Raw genomic sequence first — 17,813 nt, forward strand, 5'->3', positions numbered from 1 at the left:
ACATTTCCGGGCATGTGCAAGACAAGGCTTTAACCGTCTTTGTAAAGGCATTGAAATACATTGCGAAGTATTAAAAAAAAAAAGAAGTGTATAGCGACCAGGAATAATTCCGACTCTAGCATGTAGCTACAGTGCTAACCTCACACATTAGAAAACAAGGCTATACTGTGATATGATAGCAATGCCGCATGTGTTGCTATATTCTGTATTTAACCCAGACGCAGTTACTCATTTTGAGCTAACGCGGACACAAATACCTTCATGTAATGGCTGCCCACTGCCGCTGTGGAATCCGGGGCACATACACTCACCCTGATCCTGCTGACTCATCTGCTTTGTCTGTGTGTGACCTTTTTGTGTTTGTTGTTTCTTTGTTTTTGTACGTATGTGCGCGTGTGCACATGCAGGGGGAGCAGTAAGGGAAAGGACCTCAGCACGATCAAATCTCTGAGGGTTCTGCGAGTGCTCAGACCTCTGAAGACCATCAAACGTCTCCCCAAACTCAAGGTACGGGACCTCAGATTAGTTCTTTTTCTGTCTTTAGCTTTCACTTTTTTTTTTTTGGGAATTGTTTGCTTTACATATTATATTAAACTCCCCCTGAAAGTAATCTTTGACTTTCAAGTTCATCATTTAACAGCATTTGATGCCACTATTACAACCTGTGCCTTTCCCCTCTCTTCCAATACTCAGGCTGTGTTTGACTGTGTGGTGAATTCCCTGAAGAACGTGTTAAACATCCTGATCGTGTACTTGCTCTTCATGTTCATCTTCGCCGTGGTGGCGGTGCAGCTCTTTAAGGGGCGCTTCTTTTACTGCACTGATGAATCCAAAGAGTTCGAGCGCGACTGCAGGTGAGGTGGTGAAAACAACCCTGAGTTAACAACCTTCAAGCGTAACCTATTCAAGGGTGTCTGAATGTCTTTAGCATCTACTCAGGAACACAAACATGTTAAATGTGTCTTTCAGGGGCGAATATCTTGTGTATGAACGTGATAACGAAGTGAAGGCGCAGAAGCGGGAATGGAAGAAGTACGATTTCCACTACGACAATGTGGCTTGGGCCCTTCTCACCCTCTTCACTGTTTCTACTGGAGAGGGGTGGCCGCAGTGAGTGTTAGGAGACGAAACACAGCCACATACGGCTGACGCCGCATGATTTTCTGACAACCCATAAAAAAAACCTCCTTCTTTCCCCCCTTTTTTTTTGTCAACAGGGTGCTGAAACATTCAGTCGATGCGACTTACGAGAACCAGGGCCCGAGCCCGGGATATCGGATGGAAATGTCCATCTTTTACGTGGTGTACTTCGTGGTCTTCCCCTTCTTCTTCGTCAACATCTTTGTGGCTCTTATCATCATCACCTTCCAGGAGCAGGGAGACAAGATGATGGAGGATTACAGTTTAGAAAAGAATGAGGTGAAGGATCACAGAGATATTGGGAATGGAAGACGAGGGAGGTTTTAACTGCTGGGGATGGGAAAAAAAAGAGATAGAGTGATGATATGACCAGATACTGTAAAGAAAACCGTGGTTTTTGCTTTGTGTTTTTTTTTTGCAGAGAGCCTGCATTGACTTTGCCATCAATGCCAGACCTCTGACGCGACACATGCCCCAGAACAAGCTCAGCTTTCAATACCGGATGTGGGAGTTTGTGGTGTCGCCGCCATTTGAGTATACTATCATGGCGATGATCGCGCTCAACACTGTCGTGCTGATGATGAAGGTAATCCGCATTTTTGAGTTACATACTATGTGATCTAATACCTTTTTTTTTTTTTTTAAGTTACTGTTTGCACTATTTCCTCTGATAAAAAACAAAAAAAACCATTTTAATGAACATGTCTAATTTGGAATAGGGTGAGGTGAACTGCGTGCCTCTTTCTATGTCTTTACACTCACTTTCCTTGTGTGTGCATTTTTGTTTATAGTATGATGGAGCATCTGATACCTATGAAGCAGTGTTAGCAAACCTGAACATAGTGTTTACCTCCCTCTTCTCCATGGAGTGTGTACTCAAGATCATCGCCTTTGGAGCACTGGTGAGTGTTTGTGTGTGGGTCTATGTGCACAATAGCTTATTATTAGTCAGAGAGTGAAGGCTGCCGCGGACACATTTAATGCCGAACCAGGGCATTCTGGTTTTATTTTGGACAAAAACAGACCAGGCTGTCTTTTCAGTCCAATAATAAGAATAATAAAGAGAGTCATGAAAATAAACCATTGACAGCAGAGTGAAGTCGCCCCACAAAAGCATTGATACCATGCCGCTGTTTCTTTCTCTATTTCTATTTCTCTGTAGTGTAATTGTTCCTGATCATATGGGTGGTAAACAAACAAAAAAACAAAAGAAACACAGATTACATGGAAATGAAGCTGGACAGGTTTCTAAACGTGCACCCTTACGCACACTCATGGCTCCTGCAGTCATGGTGGAGAGGGAAAATGTCCGGGTTGAGTGCATTAATGGATTTGTTTCTGATATACATTACAAATATATACAGTGTGGCTGCTTTATTCTTCTGATGCAGTACAATTTGTCCTCAGTCTGTCTGCTGGCATCCGTCCCACATGCCCTCACTGATGGTCCATTTGTCTCATCTGATTTCCTTTCCTGTTCCCGTCCAACAATGACGTGTCTTCGTTTTTCACTTTCTTTTCTTTTCTTCTCTCTCGCTCGTTCTCTCTCTGTCTCATTTACTCCCTCTCAATTGCATTGTTTGTTTTCCACTTTTTTTTTTTTTTTTTTTTTAATTTTGAAATCGCTTGAATGCTGCCATATTGTTTTTCCCTGTTGTTTTAATGTGGTCTACTTATGCTCATTTGTCTGTCAATATTTCTCAATCGTTTCCTGTGTTGTGGTTAATCCACGTCAACTCATCACCATCTCGTCTTCCACATATTTCCACAACATCCTCCCCTGTCTTGTTTATTCCTCTCTCTGTCTCTGTCTCTTGTCTTGAATACAGAATTATTTCAAAGATGCCTGGAATATCTTTGACTGTGTGACAGTTCTGGGCAGCATCACTGACATTCTGGTTACCGAGCTTGGGGTAAGTAGCAAGTTCTGAACCATGTGTGTTTGAAAGATCTGGAACATAGATATTTTTCAGTTGAGTATATGTTTGGTGAACAAGTAGGACTGTCTGTGTTCTTGGCACATCTGCCACACTGTCTGAAAAACATACAGCAGACGAGACGAGGAGTAAAGGGAGAGCACAAGTTAGAGGCCGCGGCGGAGGCTTGCATTGCTCAGTCATGCGCGAACGTCTTTTGAAAGTCTTATATAATCGCCCCAGTTGGGAGGTGGGACGAGAAATGACTGGACTCCGGCTAAGAAATCTAATATTTAGATTATAGGATATAGCTCGCGTGGTCAGTAGAGTGCATCAGAAGCAGTGAAAGGCCGTAACACACCTGATTTATACATGTGTCAAAGAGATGTTATAGATCTTTTTTTCAAACTTGCTGATTAGGTGTTTTGCCTACACAGTTTACCATTGCTTTATGTGTGATGAACATTTAATTTGTGTTCTGTCCGAGCAAATAAATGAGAGTTTATCTTGCATATTTCGGGTCAGGTCACACTTACTGCATTCTGTGTCCACGGAGGGCCACTGATGCCCATTCATGCACGCTCCAGTTCGCCATCATTTCTACGTCCCGGTATTCTTCTAGTGCTAGGTTGCACGTGTGCGGGTACCGGCGAACTTCCTCGCGAAACATCGAGCCAGTTGCCATGGTTACCATCGTATTTATTGTCTCAAGAGTGTGTCACCAGCTGGACTAGGAAGGGTTTGCGTTCGTCCAAAAAAGAAAAACCTAAAATGAGCAAATGACAAAATGTGCATCATATGAACCTCTGCGGACACGTGCATGTAGAAAGTTGGACCTGGCCCAGCCCTGACACACAGGTCTGGTACTAGGGCAAAAGCTCCAACTGTATCTAAGACATGTAACAACCTCTTGGAAAGCTTTAATCTAGAGCAATTTTAACGAATGAATGTCCAATAATATTTCAGTTTAATTAGTGCAGTATGTGTGGGAGCCAATTTAGCAGCTGCACAATAATGGTCAAATCTACCAGGTCTGTGTGAGGAATCAACGACTCAAGGCTTAGATTTATGCTCCTCACCAGGCAGGTTCTAATAAACATGTCTGTGGGGTTTTGTGCCATCATATACTGTTACGTTAATCATGATTTTGATTTTAAACATTTTTCAAACAACCCCGTTGTCTTGACCGTTGGTATCAGTGCTGTATGGATGTATGGACAGAATATGACAGACAGACACCTGCTGCTGTGCTGAATTACCTCTGTAATGTCTCTTTTCTGATTTCTTTTCTTGTTTTTTATCTTTTCACATGCTTTCTTTAAATCGTCGACAAACTTAACGACGATCCACTCTAACCTACTCCGCCCCGCCCCTTTCTCCCCAACCAACATCTACTACTTCCTGTGATTCCACCCAATCAAAATGCACTATGAATCCTCTGTGTCCACCCATGACAACCGGATTGGTCAATCTCTCTGGTTGTTCTTCGAACCAACCAAAAATCCAAACATTTGCTGCTATAAACCATATGTCTGCAACATCCACATGTAGATGGTTTGTAATTTTTTTTTTTGGAGATTATTTATTTTACTGCATCTGTTTTAAATGCATCCCAGCCAATGTTATGGTTGTGAAAAATGCATGTGTTGCTTGACCCCCACCTCCCAGAACTTCAACTATAAATATATGAAATTCTTTTAATTTGTCATGGGTTTTTTTAACAAACCTCTCTTCCAGTCACTGTATATTGTATTTATTGGTACATATTATTCAGCCATAAATCCTGCCCCTCCTGTACAGAAAACTAGTGTTGACTTTGTAAGGAATTAGAAATTCCAGTATACAGAGCCGTACATCCGTACATCCGACAGTGACTGGGAGAATGTTTTCAGCAATGATGGAGCGAGTCCAGAGCTGCGCCCCTGGCAGAGAGAACAAGTGAAGCATGAGGAACCTTGCATGTCATTGACAGGAACCCTTTATTTTCACACACCACCACCCCCCGAGCCCCAGCCCCAACCCCCAACACACAGAGCAAATGTAAGACATGCTGTATTGTGACCTGCACGTGCCTGCTGCCAGATCCTTTTAAGCACTTTGAGTCCACAACTGCCGGGATTTTTATTTTATTTTATCGTGGTAAATGGTTGCATATTAAAATACAGATTTCAAATAACGTCATTATGCCTTATATCTTGGCATCGTTTATTAAAAATGGCCATGTAGGTGTCTCAGCCCAACTTATAATAATAATGATGAGAGTAGAAGTACAGTTCGCACAGGATGTAATGACCTGAATTGGTCCATCGGCCACCCGTAAGTGCTTATTTGACTGTCACATCACTATAGTATGTCACATGACTTTATTAGCCAATCCTACAGGATTGCCGTGTGTTAGTGCCCATCTGCATGCTAGGTGCTTGCTTTATTTTGGAGATATTGCATATTCTGCCTTGAGAGAATTAGTGCATTTGGTTGTCCTAAGAAAATGTCCCTGCACATAAACTACTCACTACTCCTACCACAAATAATCCTACATAAACCAATTGGATGAAACTAGATTTGGATGAATTCCCTTCCCTGTGTTGTTGGTTTGGTTTTGTCTAACCTAATGATATGAGAAGCTTGTTGGAGCCTTGCTGATTTGAGTTTGGTTTGCTTTGACTTGTTTGGCTCCTGACTTTTCTGTTTGTGTTGAGTTTGAATCTCATTCAGTTTGGTTTTCCTTTTCATTTTTATCGTTTTGGTTTGTTTAAGGAGAGTGCACTTTGCACGTGAACTAACTTTCCTTTTGTTCTGACCCTCAAACCCCAACTCACTTCTCCTTCCCCCTTTCACCTGCCCTTAATTCCTTCCTTCCTATTTGCTTCACCTTTCAATCCTAATCCTTCCCACACCCCCTCTCTTTCTCTGGCTCTCTTTCTCTTCTTATGTCGTTACTCTTCTGTAGAATAATTTCATCAACCTAAGCTTCCTGAGGCTGTTCAGGGCAGCTCGACTCATCAAGCTGCTGCGGCAGGGAGAAACCATTCGCATCTTGCTTTGGACCTTCGTTCAGTCCTTCAAGGTTTACACCTAATTATTCCCCATATCACACAGAGAAACAAGTACAGTGTGCTTTCATCTGCCTGAATTTGACTAACATAAAACATCTCATTTATATATAGATATATATGTATACATACATAGAGGATGCCTAGTTCCATGCACAGAGCTCTCATATGAATAATGTGTCTCTTCTCAGGCACTGCCTTATGTCTGCCTCCTCATTGCCATGCTGTTCTTCATCTATGCCATCATTGGGATGCAGGTAGGAGAGCCTGATGTTCAAACATGCTGTAGTAATACATTTCATAGGATAATGATCATGAGTAGCTCCAAGGAGAGTGACGATGTTGATGAAAGATTATTATTATTATTATTATCGTTATAAAAGTGGTGGGAAAGACTAATGTAAAGTTTCAGTATAGTACGCACAGAAACCTGAACTCCTGTTTTGAAGCCTTGAGTTATGAGAGATTTTGCCACGAGAAGAATCTTCTGTTTCTCTCTAAATGGCAACATAATTCACAAAATTGACGTAACATTCTGAAACTAGCGAGTGGTCCCATTAACCCCTCGGGGGAATGTCGTTACTGACGTTATGAATCAAGTGAGAAGTCGACCCGATCTCGATCTCAATCTCAATCTCCCATGGACTTCTATTCTATTACGACTGTCCCGGTTTGCTTCAAGAGGAAAGCAGGAGACATCAAATCAAGACAAATCTGTGACTCACCGGCTCTGTGTTGATCGTATGATTGTGTTTGACAGCTCTTTGGGAACATTGCTATTGAAGAAGACAGCGAGAGTGCCATCAACCAGCACAACAACTTCAGGACCTTCATACAGGCTCTCATGCTTCTCTTCCGGTGCTTTTTTTTTTTATTTTTTAAACTTTAAACTTTAAACCTATCTATAAGTCCTTCATAAATCAAATAATCTCCATGTGTGTGTGTGTAGGAGTGCAACAGGGGAGGCATGGCACGACATCATGCTGTCATGTCTGGGGGGTAAGGAGTGTGACCCTCTGTCAGGGAATCCAGAGCCGGAGTGTGGCAGCCAGGTTGCCTACCTCTACTTTGTCTCCTTCATCTTCTTCTGTTCGTTCTTGGTGAGCAGACACTGCACATTCACATCAGATGGAATGAGTTTATTCCCAATTATCTCTGAGATTTTCAACTGATCTAAATATATATTTTCTTACTCGGGTCTGTCATCGCGTGTAGATGCTGAATCTGTTCGTGGCCGTCATCATGGACAATTTTGAGTATCTGACGAGAGATTCGTCCATACTGGGACCTCACCACCTGGATGAGTATGTCAGGATATGGGCCGAGTATGATCCTGCTGCCTGGTGCGTAATGACATGCATGCCCTCGGGCGCACACACACACACACACACACACACACACAGAGAAATACTATGGTTCACATTTTAGTTTTTGATAGTCCTCGTACAACCACAAGACGCATAGGATTCTTGTGATGCTTATCCACACAGAGTCACACTGCTGTGACCTTTCTTTGTGTTCTTATTTGGTAACCTGGGTGACAGCACGCAAATAGAGCTGTAACTTGTTGAAGAATAACCTCAGTTATCTCTTTCATGTCATACAACCCCTCCCTCCGTCACCCTTTTCTTGTAAGCACTCTCACCCACCCTCAACCTTAACTATGTCCCTCTTCTGGAATCTGCATACTGCCAAAACTTAACGTAGCAACGTCTACACTCCCAAATACCCCCCCCCGTCTGACTCTGTTGCCTAAATATACTGTAGACATGCTAAGTTTCATGGTATCTGTATTCCAGTGCCTGTGTGTTGCCCTCATGCTCTCCTGTAGACTGCAGTGCACAAAAGGATCCTTCAAACATTACAAATTGGAATGAAAAGGAGGAGGAAATAAATCAAAGGTTAAGAAGAGTTAAATCTGCCTTTGTTGGAGACATTCAGTATGTTTCCACGCACAGTGAAGTTGAGCTCGATCGTCTGGACTCCTGCCCTCGTCCCAGTCTACAAGCACTCGTTATTTATTGAATGACGTGTTTCTGCCTCCACCACGCTGGTGATTTTTTTTCAACGCGTCGTTTTGCGGCGCCGTTCTCCATCAGTCTCCCCGTCGGCCACAAAGCCCCGGACTTGATTTTGCAATGTTTCTTATTTTCGTTTTTCGGGGTTTCGTGCCATTTTTAGCCAGACAAATTCACTTTTTCCTAATGTCGTAAATACAGTCATTGCCTTTCTAGAAAACGTGCACTCTGTTTTTAACCCACACACACGAAGCTGACAGTGAACACATAATTTAAGAGGGAGGTGATCTGCACAACACAAGCAGCTATTAACTGTTTACCAAAGTATATGCTTTTCTATTCTGTTAGGGATTCCTTAATTATATTGTGTAGATAATCAATGATGGGTGTAAAGAGGACCGGGGGGGGGGGGGGGGGTAGAATAAAGGGAAGTGTGTGTGTTTATTGCGTGTGTATTGTTTGCATAGCTGCACTTGTAAGTGTGTCTGAAAAGTCTGTTATTTAGAGTAAACATATTGTTATATTTAGAGACCGTGTGTATACTTGTCAATCTTGTGCTTTTCCTCCCAGTGTTCTCTCTTTTTTCTGGACGTTTGTGTGTGTGTGTGTGTGTGTTTTTTCCTGTGTGTATATCTGTGTCTCTTAACTCCCTGTATTCTTCTTGCAGCGGGCGCATTCATTATAAGGACATGTACAGTTTATTGCGAGTTATCGACCCGCCTCTCGGCTTAGGCAAGAAATGCCCTCATAGGGTGGCCTGCAAGGTTTGACTTCCATTCAAACAAAATCTCTAAAGCACACTTGCTAGCCACAGCATCCAGGAATGGAATGAATGCTGCTTTATTTATTTTAGTTTTTCTTTTGATCTTTTGAAACTTCTTTTCCACCATTTTTCGACTTGCATTCTGAACTGCTGAGAGAATGTGTGGGACAATGCAGACACCCAGAGAAGCATGTTAAATGCAATAAATGATATTAAAAAAAAAATAATAATAAATAAATAAATACACATTAAGACGTTTTACCACGCTGTAAAATAAGTCTTCTTTTTTTTAAAATTATTTTTGATAAAATTTTATTTTATTTTGCTTGCTGTGGAGCCATGGCTATAATGTAGGAAGCTACGGTTGCCCACTGTAGTGTTGCATTGTTCTTGGTTTTTGGGGGTTGGGGGAAAGACAGAAACTGCATTGACACCCCTACCTCTTCCTCCCCTCTTTCTTCGTCTGAGCAGGAGCAGCTTGGTGTGTGCTGTCAAGCTCTGCCTTGCTCTTCTTCTCACATACACACACACAACCTTTTTTTTTTCTTTTCAGAACATTAACTTCTCAAATTCCAGTCCTTATCTTCCTCCTGTTGTCTCCCTTCCCCCTGTCATTTGCTCCCTCTCTGTCTTTGACATGGATGTTACAGTACTGTAGCTCGTAGAGGAGCCACATGGTCACATTTTGTCCAAACCAGCCCAATAACCTTGTCTTTCTGTTTTGTTCTTTTACTTTGTTTTGTTTTGGTCTCTCCCTTTCTATCCCCTCCAATCCTCCTTTGAACTCCCCCCTCTAACCAATCATCTCCTCCACATTCCTTCCATCGCATCTGCCTTCTCCTCCTCCTCCTCTTTTCCTGCCCTCCTCTTTCTCCCCCTTATCAATATTTCTGTCTCTCCCTCTTTTCTGTGCTCTTGTTAACGGGTTGGTGACACTGGCTGATGATGCAGTGGCAGGATCAGTTGCAGGGAAATGTATGACATGCTGAGGCACATAAGTCCTCCTCTAGGCCTTGGGAAGAGGTGTCCAGCTCGGGTGGCCTACAAGGTCAGAAAGGACCCCATCTTCCCCCATCGAGTCTCTTATGGGTGTCGGGAGGGCTTTTGGGGTTGTGGGAGGGTGGGACTTAAGCGCTCAACGTGGTGTAAACTTTAGTGTCGTTGTTTCTTTGGTTCTGTTCCTGTTTCTGTTTCTTTTTCGTGGAAAGTGGGGGTGGGCTTATTGGTGTTGTGGCGTTGTGTGGTGGTGCGGGATTGACGGGTGGAGGTAAGCAAGACAATCAGTTTGAAGGGTCAGGCAAAGGTTGTGTATCCACAGGAGGGGACGAGAAGAGGGACCTTCTCAGCTCGTTTGTACTGTATATCATGGACACTCGTTTAGATATATACAGTATACACAGTATATAGTGAGTGTGTTTGTTAAAAAAAAAAAAAAAAAAAAAAAAAGCCCAATGATTTCTACATCCAAGCACAAATGTAGACGCTACTCTTACACTAAATATGCATGTGCAGCAGGGCTTGGAAGGTCCGCCAGACTTATGTCCTCTGACTCTTTCTGTCCTGTGGATGGGGGCAAACTCACACATGTTTACACACAAGCAAACCCAGAATGAGGTCGTATCGAACCCACACATAGACATTTGCTGTTACTTCTCATGGTAGAGAGAGCAGAAGGGCTTGTGTCAGTGATGTGTTTTCCTCAGAGAGCCTCTGGTTGCCATACAGAGGCCGTTCTTTTTCTGTCACCCTCCATGTAGCAGCTCCAAGCCCCCGAGGCAGGCTTTTCTATCTGCAAGTCCAATCTTCTCTTTGTCCTTTGGCTCTGTCGTCAATGCAGTTCTATTCTGTTTCCAGCCCCCCCCCTTTCATCTCTGCATATTTCTCCCGTCCACACATATGCACTCCATTTGCCCTCTGCATGGCCGTCAACCACCACGACCACCTCCCACCCGCACATGCCCCTGCCTGTCATAGCAGAGTCAACGCAGGCATAAATTGTTATCAGAATGGAAATGCACAGTGTGATAACAAACACTTTTACACACCGCGACATCATGGCAAGTCATTGGCAGATCACTGTGAGCCTCAGGGGACAGCCGGCCAAACAGCCTGTAGGCACAGGAGATCATTGCTTCATCCTTCCTCGTTTTCCTTTTTTTTCCAACAGACCTGGAATAAATAGGGCTAACATTTTGCACTGTTTAAACTTCTTTATGGATTTATTTTTTTTTATTTCTTTAAATTGGAGAGTAATTTATAATGTAACAGTCAAGGAAGGCATATCAAAATCATTTAATCCCACTTTTTTTGTTTTTAAATGTACTATTTAACCCAGGTTCTTACACCTCTAGCTCTGTCTCCTTTGTAATAATCAACCTCATCCATCCTTTCATCGGGTGCTCTCTTTCTTTCTTTCTTTCTTTCTTTCCTTCCTTTATCTTCTAAGTTTAACCCCACCCTGTTTTCTTAAAAGCCTCCTCCCTGGAGTTAAACTCCTAAAGTCCCAGTGCTCTAAAACCCCAACATGCATGGTTTTGGCAAAACTTCCAAAACATCTTTATCTGCTCCTCTATATCTGTTACAGATAACCCCCCCCCCCCCTCCCTTCCCTCAGCATCTTGCCAATGAGAGAAATCAAAGCTTTACATTCAACCTTCCCACCAGTCCACAGAACAATGACCCATCCAGCTCCACTGCGTTTAAACTCGTCTCTGTGCTGAAGTGAGGCAGCAGAGCCTACAGGCAGGACTGCTTTTATTAAGACTCAGCCAACAAGCCAAGTATGGCGTATTGTTTTCCCCTCGTCCCCTCCAAAATGGTTTGTCTTTTTGTTTGTCTATTTTTAGGCACCTGTTCTCTTTACCTGCTCTAGCTTATAAGCTCTTGACTTTTATTTTCCTGCCATCTGTCTTCCTCACACTTCCCCCTGTCAACTTTTATTATATCTACTGTCTGGCAGAATCAGTGTTTTCATCCTATCGCCACATATTACACGTGGATGACGGTCACCTGAACGATCACGCAGCACAGCACCAAAACGACACATCCACGATGCTTGTTTTCTTTAGTTTCTTCGGTCTTTTTTCCACAGAATGCTGCTCTCTCTCACCTAATAACCTTTAAGTCTGTGCCCATTTTTCACACATCGGATAATTAGTGATAGAGCTCGGTGCTCTATTGTCGCAGCTCAGCCTCATCATGTATAAATTTCCCAGCCAAGAGCAGCCACGTTAAAAACAGCTCACAAACTCATTTTAATGTTGTCAACAGGGGATGCTTTCTGTGTTCAGCTGCGCAGCTGCTTGTCCTGTGAGGCATATTGTGTGCGCATTGCATGCCGCATGAGGTTGGGATGGGCAGTAATTGACTGGGGTACTTTAGATTTCTTTAGAAGAAAAAGCCGATGACTTAAGCAAAGAAAAAAAAAAAACAAACAAACGAGAAAAAAGAACACACCAGGATAAGATGGGAAGCATGAATTGCTGCACGTCTGGGTTGTCGCCGTCTTCTGTCATCAAACACACACGAACGTCACTCTGTCATCTGTGAGTTGGTGTGTGTCTGTGTATCTTCTGTTTCTGTTATAAACCAACAAGACCAATAACGTTGCAAACCAATAAACAAAAACCACAGTGCCCCTCCTCCTTAGATCAGAGGTGTTTTTGGTTCATTGGTTTATCCTCTGGTCTCTGTTGTCGTCACCGTGAACCTCCAAACCCCTAGAGGGAGTTGTGGATCATAGTAGCTGCTGCTCAGCCTGTTCTCGTGATTTCTCATCGAAAGGCTCCGTGCTGCAGATTCAACCAACCTGTGAGATCTTTAGCGCTTCAAAAACATACCATCGTAACTTTAAAAAATAAAGTAATATATATTATACAATTCTGGATATTCACTTTCATCCTACACCTTGACACTCACAGGTTCTTTAACCCTGAAAACAACTGAAAATCGTGTGAATTTGACGTCACATTTGAGTTTCCTAAATCTAAATGAAAGTGAGTCATTACACGCAGACAGACCCAATCAGAGCACACTGCAGATACTAAGCACAGCTCCTTCAACCTCCTTTACCCAAAACCCTCCTCCCTGCTCCTCACTCCCCTTCCTGCCATAAACCTCAATTCCCCTCCCCCTCTGTCACCTGGAGGTTTCACTATACATGCCGTCCGAATGCCATCCCAGTTTTCTCACTCCTCACCGTGATTGGCTCTCCCACAGAGACTGCTTCGTATGGATCTGCCTGTGGCAGATGACAACACGGTCCACTTCAACTCCACTCTCATGGCCTTGATCCGCACAGCCCTCGACATCAAGATCGCCAAGGGTACGGAAGGTTTGGAATCCCGCTTTCCCTCTAATCTACTTATTTGTGCAGCACAGCCCCTTCTACAGTATCTTAAGTATCTAAGTTGTGTGTGAAGCTGAAGTTTGGTGTCCTGTGGAATCCCTTCAGCATGTGTACAGCTTCCACTGAAGTTATTAATAGACCTGTATTTATTATTACTCCGTAATAACACGCTCTCTCTGTTGTTTTTCGTGTTTCTGTGTTTTCTCCAATATCTTTCTGTGTCAATGTGAATGGATGCGACTGATTGGTGTGTTTGAGCGACGTCCTTTTTTTTTGTGTGTGTGTGTTTACGTTGGTGTGTCTGAATTGTATGTGCATGTGGGCATGGACGTATCTGTGTGTGTGCGCGCGTGTGTTTGTCGTCTGTGCCTGTAGGTGGTATTGACAAGCATCAGATGGACGCGGAGCTGAGAAAAGAGATGATGGCCATCTGGCCCAACCTCTCCCAGAAGGCTCTGGATTTGCTGGTTACGCCGCACAAGTGTAAGTTGCAGAGTGTGGTGCAGGCGCAGCGACGCGGCTTGGATGCAGCCACCCTGCGCCACCCTGTGCTCCAACAGTGTTTCTCTTCACACCACCTGAGGACCGCTTCTCTCAGTCAGACTCTCTCTCTCTCTCTCTCTCTCTTTCTTTCTCTCTCTTCCTCTCACTGCTGCACCCTCTGAATCAGCTGGCACATCACTTCACTCATGCACACCCACACGCCTCCTCTCCGTGACGACATATATGTACATTGTGAACAGATAACACAAACAGAGGCACGAGAAGTGTAAAGTAAAGGCACAGTGGGCACGTTAGACACAAAACAACTGTGCACACAAACATGCACTACACCATCTGTTCTCCCAGCGACAGTAACCACACTCACCAGTTTCAGTCTGTGCCTGAGATCAGAGGGTGCCCCACTATAGATCAACTTTCTATAGATGTCTTTTCACTCCAGCTTTGTGCACCAAAGTCACCTGTGATAGAAAAATACTGTACACAGTATATTAAATATGAATCACACTTGCACAGATATTCGCACAGCTAGGAAATGGATTTCAAATTGAGTAGCACGGTGTGTCAATCAGATATCACAGATCCTTTTGCTATCATTCTCTTGTTTAATGAGTATGTCGGTTCAATTTGTGTTTATTTGCTTAATTACAAATTCCTGGAGCAACTAGATGCATTATTTAGTTACTGTTTGGTAATCTATACTGAGCATTGCCTGTTTGGAGATGAGGTGCTTTGATGTAATAGTGTACCTGTGACATCATATGTTATTATAAAGTTAAACAAAAGCATATTTAAAAAAAAAAAAAAAAAGGAAAATGTGATTTTTATTTAACAGAAAAAAAAAAAAATCTGTCTGTGAAAAGACCATTTGCTCGGTGTTCATGTGTGCATGAGATCTGTGTGTGAGTGTTTTTTTCACATCACACCTCTCTGCCATCCCTTGCGCTCAGGGTCCATACCAACGGGTCTAATCTTGCAGGGTAACTTGTCATTCTCTCAGCAGCGACAGACCTGACAGTGGGCAAAATCTACGCTGCCATGATGATCATGGAGTACTACCGCCAGAGCAAGATCAAGCGCTCGCAGGCTCTTCGTGATGAGCAGGTATTGTTGTCTCAGCCAGAAAAAAAAAAAGACCTCCATTCAACCTGCATCTGCGCCTTGTGAGGCAGATTGACGCACTGGCATCAAGCCTGCAGGCCCCATTCATGCAAGTTTGGGCTGTGACAACTGTTGTGCTGGTGTCCATGAGGACGTCACAACAGCATGGCCCATATTCAAAACAGTCAAAGTACTCATATCAAATATCATTATTGATATTTGCAGCTTTTGCTTACTTGTCCCAGGTATAATGTGAGTGACAATGATTAATGGCAAATTGAAATAAATGATCATGTAGAGGTGGCCAAAGCACTGATGTCTTCATTCAGTGTCCTACAGGGGGGAGGTGGGAATATTAATTCAGCAGTCTTTTGCAATCTGCCATCTCCTACATGAATTGTTTCTTTGCTAACACCACTGCTGCCACCTGCTGGGCAGACCTTGTCACTTATTGTTTTTGCAGTATTTGACATTATGCAGAAAAAAAATATAGGTAATGTTTTATTTTTATTTTTTTTAATCTTTATATGCTTTGTGACTACAGGAATTTAGTTGTAGGCTGGAATGTTGTCACAGCCCCAAAGGTGCCTATACCTCGGCGTCATGGGAACCTTTATTTTACCTCATTTTGCTGAGCTGGACTCTTTCCTGCAGCGACTGCTTGTACAAACATTCCCTCCCCGTCCCCCGTCCCCATCACCCATGCCTTTAGCCAAGGACTGTTATACTACCGTCATTATAGCAAGCACTGCATCCCGTCCTCTAGTTCACCCCTTGGTAGAGGAGATTCAGTGACAGAGGTCGTCACCTGTTACATTTCTTATTTGGTGAACAGGTTTGTGTGAAACAACAGGTTTGTGGTTTTTAACCATGTACACGTGCATGTTCTTGGTGTCACTCATCAAACAGTTTAATTACCATTCGTTTCTATTTCTTTTACCCAACACCAGCATCCTCTCCGCCATGCATGTCTCCACCTGTGTGAAAAAAGGGCTTTTGTACGTTGTAGGAACAAAAAAAATGTGCGGATGTAAACATCCGTTCAATAAAATTGTATTAAGGGCTTGTGCTGAAGGTTGTTTGGCTGCAATGAGATAGCAAATGTGTTTATGTAGCAGTACAGTTGCAACATGGTGCAGATGAATGGCTGAATGTAGCATTTCCTATTTAACCAGAGGTGGAAAGAGTACTGAAATATTCTGCTCAAGGAAAAGTATAAAAAATTAAAGTAAAAGTACTGGTCCAAAAATGTACTCCCCAGTTAAAGTAAAAAAGTAGCTTGTTTAAAATGTACTTGGTTATTTTAATAACAAGGTTTCTTGTGTCATGCAAAAAGGACAAGGGGGCACAAATCTCCCATGAATTGTTTTTAATTAAAGGCAAACCTTAAACAAATCAAAGTGCTGACAAAATAAAATATGTAGACACATAATGTGTCAGTCAAAACGGGTCAAAGGTCAGAAATGCTTTAACTTTCTCACTCAATTCCCCTGTCGTCATCATTCACTGCCAAAGCGGGAATTTTTTTATTTCATTTTTAAAGCCATCATTTTTTTACTCAGTAGCAGATGTGATTTAAAACATAACTACACTAGAGTAAAAGTAAAATTAGAATTTCTTATAAAATGGCACAAAAAACTCACTCATTTACACGTGAGTAAGTGTAATTCATTACTTTCCACCTCTGTGTTTAATTTGCCATGTGTGGCCCTCAACGGGACTTTTGTAGTGTTCATCATCCGTGATGTAATCAATCCCTCTTTTGAATGACGCCCCCGTCTCACTGCTCCCATCTTAAACATCTCCCCCTCTAGCTAAAATGTATCATCTTTGGCTTACTCCATCAATATTACAGTATATACATCCATCATCACATGTAATTCTGAATGATTACTGATCATTGATTACTGATCATTCCTCCAACCTGAAGCCGTTGAGTGAGTGGCTTTGTCCCGGACGTGGACTCCAGATCCCAGAATGCAGTGCACCACGCTATACCCTCAATCAGCCCCACTCCTTAATGCTCCTTTACCATCACCACTTTTGTCTTGCCTCACTTCAGTCAACAGTCCCTTTTTCAAAAGCTCTGCTCCTGCTCTGCCACTTTTCCCTCCATTTTCCATTTGCCTGATAGCTGGCGACGGCCATGTTGTATTATCTCACACAGAATCGAACGCCATTACTGTTTCAGCGCGTGGAGCCACCTTCCCCTGCTCAGGACGGGGGCCCGGGACTTAACAACGCCCTTCCACCACCAGAGACGACAGACACTGTTAACAGTCTGTAAGTTGGAGGTTGATGTAATGATTGATGTTTTGCAGGAAGTGCTTTTTTTTGCTTTTTTTTATGTGTGTGTGTGTGTGTGTGTCTCATAGGCCAGTGGAGGGGGGGATCCCAGAGAGCCATTCTTGGGTGACTGCCCGTGCCCAGGAGATGTCTCAGAAAGTTGGCAGCTGGAGTCCAGAGGGACACCCTGAGGACGGCCTAGGAAGCATGACCAACTCTCAGGTAGAACGTTCATTCAGACGTACACACTGAGGAACACGCACACACACACACACACACACACACATACATGCATTTGATTGCATACATCTGTCTATACGTTATACATCAGGTTTGTGTCAACAACAACCCACACTGGTAACGTTTTACATTACAGTACAGTAACACTATGGTAATTGTATGGTAATATTTTTGCAATAGGGAAGTCAAAATGTGGTAATACAATCTTGCTTAGCTTTGCAACAACAATGGAAAATATGTGAGACACGTAGGAGGCTGAGTTCTAACTTTAGCCTGTGGTATTTCTCATTACCAGGTTTTAACCGTGACATTACTTTGGAAATTAAACTCGGTATTACTGTCAGTGAGATGGGAATTGCATTGACCATGGTATTACCATACTATTATCGTGTTATTATTGTAATTTAATATAAAGCGTTACCCACACACTTCCATATACATTTGTTT

General features: G+C 42.9%; 1 protein-coding gene across 15 annotated transcripts in view; it reads left to right on the forward strand.

Annotated features, from left to right (window-relative positions):
• Window positions 1-17,813, forward strand: part of cacna1aa (calcium channel, voltage-dependent, P/Q type, alpha 1A subunit, a) — a 70,047-nt gene that overhangs the window by 42,823 nt on the left and 9,411 nt on the right. For 7 of the 15 annotated variants that reach the window (XM_058653495.1, XM_058653482.1, XM_058653490.1 and 4 more), the window contains 18 exons: window positions 408-507; window positions 694-854; window positions 970-1,110; window positions 1,218-1,419; window positions 1,562-1,726; window positions 1,932-2,042; window positions 2,970-3,053; window positions 6,007-6,123; window positions 6,301-6,366; window positions 6,870-6,967; window positions 7,059-7,209; window positions 7,325-7,452; window positions 8,795-8,891; window positions 13,109-13,223; window positions 13,614-13,721; window positions 14,740-14,843; window positions 17,008-17,123; window positions 17,216-17,348. In XM_058653495.1, the coding sequence (XP_058509478.1) occupies window positions 408-507; window positions 694-854; window positions 970-1,110; window positions 1,218-1,419; window positions 1,562-1,726; window positions 1,932-2,042; window positions 2,970-3,053; window positions 6,007-6,123; window positions 6,301-6,366; window positions 6,870-6,967; window positions 7,059-7,209; window positions 7,325-7,452; window positions 8,795-8,891; window positions 13,109-13,223; window positions 13,614-13,721; window positions 14,740-14,843; window positions 17,008-17,123; window positions 17,216-17,348 (2,197 nt within the window). Of the gene's footprint in view, window positions 1-407; window positions 508-693; window positions 855-969; window positions 1,111-1,217; window positions 1,420-1,561; window positions 1,727-1,931; window positions 2,043-2,969; window positions 3,054-6,006; window positions 6,124-6,300; window positions 6,367-6,869; window positions 6,968-7,058; window positions 7,210-7,324; window positions 7,453-8,794; window positions 8,892-9,841; window positions 9,939-13,108; window positions 13,224-13,613; window positions 13,722-14,739; window positions 14,844-17,007; window positions 17,124-17,215; window positions 17,349-17,813 lie in introns of all 15 variants that reach the window. The other 8 variants (XM_058653494.1, XM_058653496.1, XM_058653487.1 and 5 more) reach the window with 6 other exon arrangements.

Source organism: Solea solea, chromosome 16 (genome assembly GCF_958295425.1).
Source record: "Solea solea chromosome 16, fSolSol10.1, whole genome shotgun sequence".
Lineage (NCBI taxonomy): Eukaryota > Metazoa > Chordata > Actinopteri > Pleuronectiformes > Soleidae > Solea > Solea solea.